The sequence below is a fragment of the Sitophilus oryzae genome, unplaced genomic scaffold (genome assembly GCF_002938485.1).
Source record: "Sitophilus oryzae breed Bouriz unplaced genomic scaffold, Soryzae_2.0 scaffold_1067_pilon_pilon, whole genome shotgun sequence".
In the NCBI taxonomy this organism is placed as follows: domain Eukaryota; kingdom Metazoa; phylum Arthropoda; class Insecta; order Coleoptera; family Curculionidae; genus Sitophilus; species Sitophilus oryzae.
In genome coordinates, this window is record NW_022145690.1 from 1,355,819 (window position 1) to 1,369,553 (window position 13,735).

The 13,735-nt window shown below is 30.8% G+C and overlaps 1 protein-coding gene across 4 annotated transcripts in view; it reads right to left on the bottom strand.

Moving 5' to 3' along the window:
* The window catches only part of LOC115879481 (dynamin), a 28,979-nt gene extending 16,079 nt beyond the window's left edge, over nucleotides 1-12,900 (bottom strand). For 3 of the 4 annotated variants that reach the window (XM_030896392.1, XM_030896379.1, XM_030896398.1), the window contains exons 1-5: nucleotides 12,450-12,899; nucleotides 11,321-11,394; nucleotides 10,117-10,266; nucleotides 9,855-10,058; nucleotides 10-202 (exon numbers count right to left, since the gene is read on the bottom strand). In XM_030896392.1, the coding sequence (XP_030752252.1) occupies nucleotides 10-202; nucleotides 9,855-10,058; nucleotides 10,117-10,266; nucleotides 11,321-11,394; nucleotides 12,450-12,613 (785 nt within the window). In that variant the 5' untranslated portion in view covers nucleotides 12,614-12,899. Of the gene's footprint in view, nucleotides 1-9; nucleotides 203-9,854; nucleotides 10,059-10,116; nucleotides 10,267-11,320; nucleotides 11,395-12,449 lie in introns of all 4 variants that reach the window. The other variant, XM_030896388.1, reaches the window with a different exon arrangement.
* Between the last annotated feature and the right edge of the window lie 835 nt (nucleotides 12,901-13,735).

Below are 13,735 nucleotides of genomic sequence, written 5' to 3' on the forward strand. Positions count from 1 at the left end.
TTTCTATACCTCAAGAAAAATTTCCTCTCTGCTGCTAGAGCTGCATTGATATCTTTTCTGCCTTCGATATCTTTTTGCGATCGATTAACCACTCCGATATATCCTCTCCGCAATGGCAACAACTTATTCTCTAAAATATCTCTTGCGTCTGTCCCTTCGTCCATCAAATCTAACTTTGTTATTACGCCAATGGTTCTAATACCTAAAGAAAAAACAATTCATAAATCAAAAAACGTATAATACCTGATATTACAATCCAAGATTATTATACAGGATGGTCCGAATTGTATTCGGGAAACTTCGGCAGCATATTCGGTAGATAAAAATAAGTAAAAAAGTTCGTATAAATTTATGGTTTAAAATGCTTCTTTTCGGAGATACAGGGTGTAGGAGTTTCATTTTTACTTCGGTTTTTCCAAATAATTCCTAAACTATAGTCGATATTTGGATAGAAATCGGTGTGTGAGAAATTTGATTTCAATGTCAATATGATTCCTACTTGTAGGGGGCGCCACCTACTGTGTTTTAACTATTTTGAAAAGTAATAACGTTTCGTCCGTACTTGTATAAAACTACAGAGTAAAAAAATATATATTTTCATTTAAAAATGTGTCTTGGTAAAAATCGCTACAAGTAACCGTTCTCATGATATTTAGAATGGCAATATGACTTATATGACTGAAATAATAAATTTGGGATTTTTTTATATTAATCATAAAAATGTTTCTTTGAAAAAAATTATGATAAAACAGTTTTTGTGGAACCTTTAGCACAAAAAAATGTCAAATTTATTATTACAGTCTAATAACTATTTAGTCAATATGTTTAATTTATGTCACTGACAGGTATTGATAATTTCGATTCCAAATATTTCGGGGACCATTAATCGTAGCGATTTTTACCAAGAGACCTTTTTTGCGTAAAAAAAAGGTCGCAAATGTATATTTTTTTTACTCAGTAGTTTTATAGAAGTACAGTTGTACAAATATAGGAAGAGACTTGGGGACAGCACCGGTCGCGTGTTATTTTATATTTCGCACGTCTCTAGCTATACTTGTTAAGTTGTACTGACGAAAGGTATAATACTCTTTAAATCAATTAATAAATATCTAGGTGGCGCCCTCTATAAGTAGGAGTCATATTTACATCAAACTGCTCATGTGCTCATCTCAAAACACTCCCAGACACTAATTTTCATCAAATATCGACATTAGTTCAGGGCCCGAATTCTGTAACTTTGACATAAATATGTTACGCTTTCAAAGAGGTAAGCAAAAGTATTCGATTAGCGGAACGCCAAGCAGTCGATTTTGGTATTCTCGTTGCCGTGCAAATCGTTTTTTGGATACGCGTTGAGCACATATTAACAGCATCGCAATTTCTCAGGTATCTAATAGTCAAATGCTAATAAAACAATGAAAAATGTCAATGTTACGTGAATTGCATAACCTATTGTTGAGTTAATGTCAACCTATTTTTCTATGGATATGTCATTATTCTTATTATACGAGGGAAATGTTGAAGACGCTTCTCATCTTTTTCAATGTTTTGAATAATATTTATAGCTGTCAAGTCGTAAATTATCAATTACTTATTGAGGAATTTTAGAAGAGAAAGTAATCTTCACAAAAGAGCAAGATAACGCACAAAATCACAATTTCTTCGATTTTCTCTGACAGTTCGACAAGCAAAACGATCCTTTAAGTTAACCGTTTTCGAATCGCTTAGCGCCATCAGTAAAGACCTTTGAATAAGAAGCCTAGGGAAGGAGCATATCAAAAACCTTAGGTCCACCGCAATGGGACTCAAATATGGCCGAACTACTTAAAAAATGTAAAACTATGATGTAGGGTAGACTCAATATTTTTTTTTATTTTACGTTGTGAATAAATGTTGGTAGTTATTAAAATTGTTATAAAAACATATTATTATAATAAAAATAGATAAGTTTTAATAATTATTTATTAACACAAACATCCGATACGCTACTGAAGCAGATAAGTCAAATTGACGTATTTAAATTCATAAATGATCGGTTTACTACACGCATGTATATTATATAGTCACTTACTAGCGAAAAGTTGTTCCATTATTTACTCGATTTTTGCCGAGATCTACCGCACGCTACAAAACCAACTATTTTAGAGTCTTTTTCGATAAATCGCGATAGTGTCACTGTTAATTTAAGTTCTGCCACAATTTCCATCTAGATTTACTACCTTTATACAACTATTAGTAGTAGAATAAATAATAAATATCATAAAATAAGCTCCGTAAAGACTGACAAATCCACAAAAATTCAAATCAAATTTAAATGTGTCAAATGAATCGTCAAACAGAACTGTCAAGGATCCCCACCCTAGAGTCCTTTTTCCGCCCACCATGCATGAATACATGGATAGCATTATGCTCCTTCCTTAGCCTTCTTATTCAAAGGTAAAGACGCTAAGCGCGTCAGATGAGAATATCCAAATCGGTAGTTAAATGCGCGCTATGCGAAAATTAACGTCATATACGCTGACCGTCTAAAAGCGCTTAGCGTTTTCTAAGTTACAGAATTCGGGCCCAGAAATGATTTGGAAAAAATCGAAATAAAAATGAAACTTCTGCAACCTGTACCTCCGAATCTAAGACCTGTATATATAGTCGAGTCTCAAACCGCGACTCCAGTCACGAGATGCAAAAGACCGACAAAAATAACAGGCTTACTTACGTTTCGTCGCCGATATACACGCGCCTAGTAGGGTAGTAAGCCTGTTATTTTTGTCGATCTTTTCTGAGACCCAGATTCGAAACGCGATAAATACGGGGCTAAGCATTTTAGGACAAACATTTATATACACATTTTTTACTTATTTTTATCTGCATAATATGCTGCCGGAGTTTTCCAAATACAATTCGGACCACCCTATACATGTATGTTACCAGCAAAGTTTGAAATTACCGGCAATTTATCGAAAAAGACTGTAACATAGTTGGTTGTACAGTGTGCGGTAGATCTCGATCAAAAATCGAGGGAAATAATGGAATAACTTTTCACTGATAAGTGACTGTATAAAATACATAGTAAAACCGGTAGTAAGAGCAGGTTAATCCACATTATGACAAACACAGCGTGGGATTAAATTTCTATATCAGAAGGTAAATGGCAAGAATTCTTATATAATTTTATTATATACCTATACTGCAAGAAATTTGTTTTCCATTTTATAATTTGACTTGCCTGAAAAAAAAATTACTATCGATAGTTGCGCCTTCGTGGTACGAAAGTATTACCATTGCACGCAGGCCGCTATCTCCCGTGCGGGACTTAATATCTAACCCATAGATCTAATCGCTACTTTCCGACAAGTCGGATTTAGGTACTCTGCGCTGTGTTTGTCATTTTGTGGAATCGACCCAAGCTCACCCGATGATGTAGTAGGGCTCTGAAATCGGTAGTGAGAGTAGGTTGATCCACATTATGACAAACACAGCGTGGGATTAAATTTCTATATCAGAAGTTAAATGGCAAGAATTTTTATATAATTTTATTATATACCTATACTCCAAGAAATCTGTTTTCCATTTTATAATTTGACTTGACTGAAAAAAAACCTTTTTACTATCGATAGTGTCGCCTCGGTGGTACGAAAGTATTACCATTGCACGCGGGCCGCTATTTCCCGTGCGGGACTTAATATCTAACCTATAATCTAACTGCTACTTTCCGACAAGTCGGATTTAGGTACTCTGCGCTGTGTTTGTCATTTTGTGGAACCGACCCAAGCTCACCCGATGATGTAGTAGGGCTCCGAAATCGGTAGTGAGAGCAGGTTGATCCACATTATGACAAACACAGCGTGGAATTAAATTTCTATATCAGCAGTTAAATGGCAAGAATTTTTATATAATTTTATTAATACATAGTATATAGTAAACTGATCATTTATGAAATTCACTTGGAATTAACTAACTATATTTGCATTTTCGCTTTTATTTACGACTTGTTAAATATAATTAAGATATACACAATTACATAATTACTAATTATCTCTACATTGAATATTTCTCCATAGTATTTTAACAGCACACTAAACAAACAAAATAATTTAAATATAGAAAAAAATATCTTATGATAATTATACCGCGTGAGTCTCAAAAGTGGCTCACCCCCTATAACTATTTTAATTTTTCAGATACAGAAACGAGATTTGGTATGTTAATATATGACATAAATTAGGATTGATTAACATATTCAATTGTTTTTGGTCATTTCCTGTTTCACCAGAAATGACTACAACTTTTGATTTTTAAATGACACCATCGGTATTTTTTTACTTTATTAGATAAAAAATGATACTCTGAATAGAATGACATATCATATGTCAACTTTTAACATTTTCGCTTAAAACAAAATTGTATTTTAAACTGCAATCTAGAGTGCCATGGCTGTATTATAATTACTAATTTTTAATCAACGAGCCTTGGAAAAATATATTTGATCGTCTAATGTTTTTCGTGTCTTGTCCTGGCCGGTTAAAAGATGCCCAAATCGTATTTTTAATCATTTCTCAATTTTTTCGAACGAGAGTGGCTCATTAGCATATTTGGAAAACGCCTTTTTTACGAATAATTTAGTACCACACACTAGGTATTTCGAGTCAAATTTTCGTTATGAACCGCATGTTACAATTTCAAATAAACCATATGAGAAAATGTGAAAAGTTGACATATGATATGTCATTCTCTTCAGAGTGTCATTTCCTATCGAATAAAGTAACAAAATACCGAGGGTGCCATTTAAAAATCAAAAGTTGTAGTCATTTCCGGTGAAGCATGAAGTGACCGAAAATAATTGAACACGTCAATCAATCCTAATTTATTTCATATAACCAACATACCTCTAATACCTCATAATCTCGTTCTGTAATCTTCAGAAATAAAAAAGTTATAGGGGTGAGCCACTTTTGAGACGCACCCGGTATATACATATACATAAATCCATAAAACTAGGAACATTAAATAAAATAACGTAGTTAGTCAACTCAAGTTTGTTGAGGATTTCCAAGAAAATTCATGATTTTTAATTTTTAAAACTCTTACATGAATATCTCAAGTTATATCGTCTTACAAACAATGTAAGATGAAACAATATAAATACCTCTTAATTGTACACAATGATGTGCAATTAATTTAATTAAAAAATTATTCATCCTTGATGTTTGCATTATAATAAAAAGAAACAGCAAATTACCAGAAATCTTTTAGACATAGAAGGGACATAGACAATATTTTTTTTGTTAATCACTGGAAAGATATAATAGTTTGTCTTACTCTGAAATATTTATATTTATATCTTAAAAATAACATCTTATATGGCCTAGTAATGAACTCTTATCAAACATTTTTATTTTGTAAAATATAAAACAAACACAAAATAGTCTATAATTTATATGACTCATAATTTTTTAAAAACGTAGATAAGTTACAATTTTTTTAAAAATGACATAGAATGTTTGAAAATTGATAAAAAATGGGATTTTTCAATAAGTTTTGTCAACAAAATAAATTGAATTTAATTATTCTAATTTTGTGTGAAGTGCAGATATATGAATGAATAAAATGTAAACAATCACATTGTACTTTTAAATAATTTAAAAAATTTTTTAGTATCTTGCAACGATTACACGATCGAAAAAAAAACGCGTCAGAGTTACCTTGGAAATACATTTTATACCGGGTGCCTCTCAAAAGTGGCTCACCCCCTATAATTTTTTTATTTTTTCAGATAAAACAACGATATTTGGTATGTTAGTATATGACATAAATTGGGATTGATTGACGTATTCAATTGTTATCGGTTAATTCCTGTTTCACCGGAAATGACTACAACTTTTGATTTTCAAATGGCACCCTCGGTATTTTTTTACTTTATTCGATAGAAAATGACATTCTGAATCGAATGCCATATCATATATCAACTTTTGACATTTTGGCATATGGTTTATTTGAAATTGTAACATGCGGTTCATAACAACAATTTGACTCAAAATACCAAGTGTGTGGTATCAAATTATTCATAAAAAAATGCTTTTTCCAAATATGCTAATGAGCCACCCTCGTTCCACTTGAAAAAATTGAGATATGATTAAAAATACGATTTGGGCATCTTTTAATCGGTCAGAACAAGACACTAAAAACATTAGACGATCAAATCTATTTTTCCGAGGCTCCTTGATTAAAAATTAGTGTTTTTAACACAGCCATGGCACTCTAGATTGAAATTTAAAATAGAATTTGTTTTTGAGTGACTATGTCAAAAATTGAAATATGATATGTCTTTCGATTCAGAATGTCATTTTCTATCGAATAAAGTAAAAAAATACCGAGGGTGCCATTGAGGGTGAAACAGGAAATGACCAAAAACAATTGAATACGTCAATCAATCCCAATTTATGTCATATACTAACATACCAAATCTCGTTGTTTTATCTGAAAAAATAAAAAAGTTATAGGGGTAAGCCACTTTTGAGACGCACCCGGTATATAAATTTATTCGGTGAATTTATTTGATCGTCATTTACTAACCAACTTGACGCCGTTTTTTTATCATACGCTACATCCCACTACTGGTCCCGTAAGAAGACTAGATCAATATTTATATTTGAGATTTTCATTTTATATTTATGATTTTCACTCAAATCACTATTATAAAATATGAGGAGACATTTTCACAGAGATATACACAGGACGTTTCAAATATATTTTTACACTGAACTTCTGTATTTTTAAATGTGTGGTGATGTATATTTATGTATATTTTACTCAGCCATTAAAGCCCTAGTCGAAAAATACTATAATGTCATATTTTGTTGTAACTCAGTAAATATTGAATGGCTGTTAAGATATGATCATTTTTATTAGATTAAATTATTAAATTTGTAAAATTGATATAGAATATTTCACAAAATTGTTAAATCAGTAGAGATAATATGGTATTTTTAGAATGAGAAGTTAGTCACCTTTGAACAAACAAAATATATACATACCATTAAAAAAACTAAAAATTTAATCAAAAAATTCAGTTATCAAATATCAATTATTTGTATATTATCATTTATATATGTACAATATGTCCCCGGATTGTCTTTACAAGAGGAAAAACTTTTTTATACTTAATTGACATTTTCAAAAAAGTGCATTCATCATTTTTTTTCCGGGGACATACTGTATATTAAAATATTTTTAAACTAACAGGTTCCATCACGCACTATATGCGTTACCATTGTCCTTATAGATATATTTTAACTTGGACCACCCTGTATAGGTCTGTAATAAATATATACTATGTGTATCTAATAATAAATATTAAAAACAGTATACTTATTATGGTAATATATAATATTCTGGGAATATTCATCACCAAAACAAAAACACTTTCTAAAAATCAAAATATCTGTTTAATGGAAAACTGGCTTGTTTTTTTTGTCTCTAGATAAAATCAACAAATAACAGAAAAACTCTTGTAGTAATATAATTTATGAAACAATACCACAGATTATGTATTTACAGATGTGGCACAGCTCTTGATAAATTCGAATGTTTGCGAGTTTCAATTTTCTGTTTATTTTTGTTATTTCTTGTTTATTTTATTTTTATAATAATTGATTTTATATAAAATGTATAAATCTAGACTTTATCAAAGCCCCCTCATTATTTTTTGTCTTATCGTCGGTGAAATGTGATAAACTGCTAACTCCATTATTCATAATTTTACAGGAGAGCAAAAAAACGGTACAAAAAATATATACACATGTAGGAAGTATTTTGATGCGTTAATATGATAAAGAGATAAGAATTTTATTTGCTGGGAAACAATATAACTCAATATTTCGTGTCACATCATTTTTTTCAGACACAATAGGGAGATAGCAGATATTCGTCTTGCAGAAATAAGAAATTAAAATATACTTCAGGAGATAGCAACCTTTATTGTTTGAAATGTTGAAAATGGAATTGAATATTACAAAAACAAATTTAGAAATAATCAATTATTTAAAAAATATGATATATATATATATAACCATATATTTATAATATCGTCGGTCTAGAAGCAAAACATACAAGTCCAAAAAAGAATAATTTTTTAATACATTTTTAAAGATCTGAAGTAGCAGCATTTTGGACTTAATGAATATGAAAATACCTAATTTAAAAATTAAACTTATAATTCTTAGAAGATATAGTAGAATTCTTCCATGCTTATCCTAATTTTTATACAACGGTAGTAGACCGAGCTTGGAAAACAGTGCGTGATTTTATTAAATTTTAATTACCTTTCTCCTTCTTTTTAATTTTTATAAAGATTATATATCATTTACGTGAAAAAACGTTGAAAAAAATAAAACTGATTAGGTATTATGGAAATTCTTGTACAAGTAAGTAATGGTTATTTAAACTATTTATAGCATGCCGATGAATTGCTCGTATATAGAGAATTTAGTTTTTCCCCTTACCCTTTACGGATACCCCGTATTTACAGAACGGGTCGACGCAGGGTCGAACTGGCCATATTATATATGTATATAACTATTAGGGGGGTCCCAGCCTTCGCGGGCCCCCTTTATAGTTCATTATTTATTCTTAACAATATTTGCTTTTGCATTGCATTATGGCATTTGCATTGCATTGGTTTACCTTGCATTAGGGTAGTTCCCTGATTTCTATACAGGGTGAGTCTTAAATAACTTCAAATACTTTCAGGGCTGGTAAATCTCGATAAAAGAAACATAATATTTTCTCTTTACCGTTTTTTCAAATAAATCCAAACAACCGAGTTATTTCACTTTTAAAATTTCCAATTTTTTGCTATAATTTTGAGAATCATTAGATTTTCTTTCTTGTAAATTTAATTTACTACCTATGTTGCCATATTACAAACAAAGTATGTTTTAAACTAAAAATTAAAAAAAAAATTCCAATTTTTTTAAAAAAAAAATCCAAATTTTCAAAAAAATCATAATCGTGTTCCTTGGGTCGAAATATACAACCCATAAAAATATTTGCATTTATTTAAGAGTAACTCTGTATATAATAGTGAAAAATTGACCAAAACGTAAGGCGAACAAATTCGCAAAAAAAAATCTACACGGGCCCCTTCTTACATTGCCACCTGGGCCCCTTTGGCCTAGTGCGACCCTGGATCTGGAAGTACTGTCCTAAAGAAACATACAAGTAAGAATCTGTGTGTTTGCTTTAGCGTGATCGTAACGGAAATTATGGACTTAGCAGCATTTCGGTGGCTATTTCAGATCACTGGGAGTTAGCAGATATTATTGAGTTAAAATTGCAAATTTTCTTTAATGGGAAAAAATGTATTTGCTTTCCCTACTTATAGAGTATTTTTTTCTCTTTCTAATGGTGTAAAAAAACTTATTAACGTAAAAAATGGAGTTAGCAGGTTATCACGTTTCACTGACGTTATATTTTACTGTTGAAAGAGGCATATATTATGTAATATATTACTTCGAATATCTCCGAAACCGTTAAAAATATAGGAACACTTTAAACACAAAAAATGTTCGTTTTTTAAAGCTGCATTTAACAGAAAAATAATATACAAGGTGTTTCATTTAAAAAAATTGAGATATCGCATTATAAATATGAACGTACATTAACTGCTACACTGATCGGGAATTTCGCGTGACGTCATTTCTGTTATGTACCATACCTGTCGTTAGGTACGGATCAGTGTGCGCGTACCTTAAGTTAGCCAAATTAAAAAAACTTCACGGTCGGACTAATTTTATCGGTATGCTCCCTCATTTTTTTTTATTCAATATGCCAGTTATCAAATAGAAAACCAATCTTACCTTGGGGATCTACTTCTTTGGCCAATTTCAGAGCATCAGAATTAGCTAAATCCGTATTGGCTGGGGTGACGGCCAATATAAGGCAAGAATCGCGCTTGATAAACTGCAAGATCATGCTCCTGATCTGTTGTTCAATATCAGCTGGCTGGTCACCAATGGGCACTTTCGTCAGACCAGGAAGATCAATTAAAGTCAAATTCAACACTAAAAATAGCATAAATTGAATTTTTAAATATTATTATTTTTTTTGTTTAAATAATACCATTTGGGGAGTAGACTCTCAAGTTAATCGGAATATTTGATATGCCTTTGTTGCTACCAGTGATTCTGTCTGTTTCACTTTCGATTTCGCGTCTGATTTCATCGAAATCGACAAATTTCTTGCCCTTGCAATGCAAGAATTCTCCAAATTCTAAAAGAAAATTCAATTGTCAAGTGCTATGTACCGTTCTGTGAATATTTGCTATTGATTTACTGCAATAATCACAAAAACAAGTAAATATAGAGAGGGTTCTAACAGAAAGAGGTAAGGAAACTCATCTCTTTTTGGATTTTGTTTGAAAAAGTAGTCACGGGGAAAACTGGGGTTCACTAAATAACCACATGGCGCTAATAAGCAATAAGGGATCGAACTGAACTTAGAGGTTATAAATAAAGTGAAGTTAATCAAAAAATTTGGCCACACGCGCCTTCATAAATCGCATTTATATTTAACTTTTTTAATTATTTCCCGTTCTAAAAATGTATGATGTTTGTTTCAAATGCTGCAGCAGTGCCATTTTAACTGTTCCCTTTTTAATAATCACTTTTCAATACATGAAGATAACTCTCCTTACCTCTACCCTCCATAGTTTCTTCCAAAGAGCCTGTTATTGCTTTTTCATCCCACTAATATAGTCATGTTGTAAATGATTCCAAACATTAAAAATTATAAACATTATTTACATGTTAAGTCACCTCAATATTTACTCTTTTCTTTGAGATTGCAATACAGCAACCAACAATATAATATAGCTTTATTCTCTTAAACTATAAGGTTTCATATACATTTTATTAGATTAGTTGAAGGGTCCAGGGAAAAAACACGATAAGCGCCATTTTACTAATTTTACAGGAAAGCCCTGGACGGCTGCTAGTTATCAGGTTCTTTCCGTGTATTCTATATTTTTACTAGGCATATATCATAGGATTTAACAACTTATTGCCTTGCAGAGTTTAGATAATTTGTAGGGACCAGTTAGACCTACTATAATATTGTAAAATCCTAAAATTAAGAAATTGGCGCTTATCAAGTTCTTCCCCTTGACCCTTCAATTGCTATACATCTTAAATGTAAGAAAAAATTATCAAGTAAAAACAACAAAAATAAAAAATCATTGTTTTTTGTTTATTATAAATTTGAAATTGTATCTGTCTAAAACTTAGTAAGTGTTATATTTGTTGATATCAAACAAATGTGTATTTACCAGCATTGCCATGGATCAGCTGCAATATCAAAGGACGTCTAGTTACAATGCCCGAACCTCTAGGAAGGAAGTCTCTGTAAAAGATAACACAAAGTGAATAAACGGATGACCTTCTTCAAAGAGGATATACTAAGCACAAATAATATGAAAAATAGACTTATCACATTGTGAGTCTTATGCTCTTATACAGAAATAGTATAACAGAAAGTTTTAATCAATTATTATACAGAGTGGCCCACTTTTCAGTTGCACGACTATAATAACCTAATAAACTAATTATTGATCTGAACCAATATTAATATAATATTTTTTTCTTAAAATAAGAACTTCTATTCATGCTTCACAAAGTCGTTCTATTAAAAAGTAAATTAATATCAACTTTTTTGGGGTGTTATTAAAACAGAATTTATTTATTATATCTTATTCTTTAATAAGGAACATAATTTAATAAACTAACCATTTTTGATTCAATAGTAATATGAAACTTTCTTTTTAAACTAAGTTTTGCTATACTATTAAGCCTTGCTACTACTAAAAAGCAAACCACTCTGTATATCGACTTTTTGGATGACATTTAAAGGGAATTTGTTTATTATAGGTCTGTTCCCAGAAGAATCCCTGACTAGTCAGCACGTTTCTCATTGGTTAAAATGCGTAGAAACCTGATTGTTAGTCAGGTTTCTACGCATTTCAACCAATAAGAAACGCGCTGACTAGTCAGGGATTCTTCTGGGAACAGACCTTATATCTTATTACTTAATAAAGAACTCCTTATTGTTTATTAAATATATTAAATTCAGAGAATATTAAGACACAGAAAAGTATAGGTATACTGTGATAATAATGAAGATCAATATAATTCACATATTATGATAGTCGGACATAAATAAATAATTATAAAAAGAAGCATTAGTAGATTCTCTAATAACGATTTAAAATCTTGTATGTAGGAAAACTTCGAGTCGCCCCTTTAAAAATCTTTGTGTCAATACTAATTCATTCAATAATCTAGATCTATAAAAATCAGGTCAAACTCCCCTAGATATAACTGCCAGTTTTAAAGGGCATAGGGCATGAGACAAAATTAGTTTACTATTTCTTTTCGATTATAAACGGAAAAATAGCTTACTTTCCGACGAAATTCTCCAAAACTGAACTTTTTCCTGCAGACTGTCCGCCCACCACAGCAATTTGTGGCAAATCCAAAGTCATATGAACACCGAGCTGTGTGAACGCATCTTGCAGCTTGTTCACTATGGGGATGAGCTGTTCCATTCCCGTGTTTCCTGCCATTTTTAGGCCGGAATTAATTGTATTCCCGATTAACCAGCAATACTTTACACTTAACAGTACACAACGAACATGGCTGAACAACAATTGAAACTAAACGCGCATGACTCATAGCCCATTTCGATAGAGATTCGGTATTAAATAGACATGCTCAGAAACGATTTTGCGATAAAGAGTATTTGAGCCGCTATAAAGGAGATTAGGTATTTTCCAGGAAAATCTACTAAATATCTTAATCTTAATATGAACGTTATGGAGTTTTTCAAAAAAAATGTTTAATTTAAGACCACAGAATACAGAATATACTACGACTGGTTGCCTATAATACAAACGGTATTTTAATTGTTAGCAAGTGTTGCCAACAAACTAATAAAATAATCGATAATAGGTTTTTTTTAAATAAATACTAAGATAAACACCTCTATTTCTCAATAAACTTTATTTGGTAAAGGTGTGGATCCGGTGGCTGACCTTGAAGCCCATATTTGCTGCATTTGATCATCGATACTACGCAAGCGCACATCGTCGATGTTGCCAAATTGCAGTTTATTTTCGAATTATTTGCAGTTGATAATTTTTTTTTGAGTGTTAATCAATAATAATACAAATTCTATAATTAATTTTATAATTTCAGATTTATCTTGATATCCAAAATTGAGGAATGATATATAAAATTGTAATAATAATAACATTTATTTATACATTTATATTAGAATTAAAAATTATCATTTACGGATTTTTTCTTAATGGTTTTAAACTTATTAGAATTATTTTATTTCAAGTTATTTAATTTCTAGTTATTTACAGGCAACAATAGTTTTGATTATATGTATTGATGTATTAAAGTACTACCATGACGAATCTTATAGAACAATACACGTCAATGGGAGATAGAGGTAACATTTTACCTATAATGTTACTAATATAATATACTTTGATTGTAATGTTTGTATCATAATTTCCATGATAATTTCTTAAAAATATCAAGTTAATGGATTAATAGCAATTTTAGACTTATATTTTATCGAAGAGTGTGGTGATAAGACTAAAATAAGCTTTATGTTTTATCTTTTTCTCTTTAGAAGGGAGATGGTTTGTGTCGTAGAATACATTACAGTATTTAAT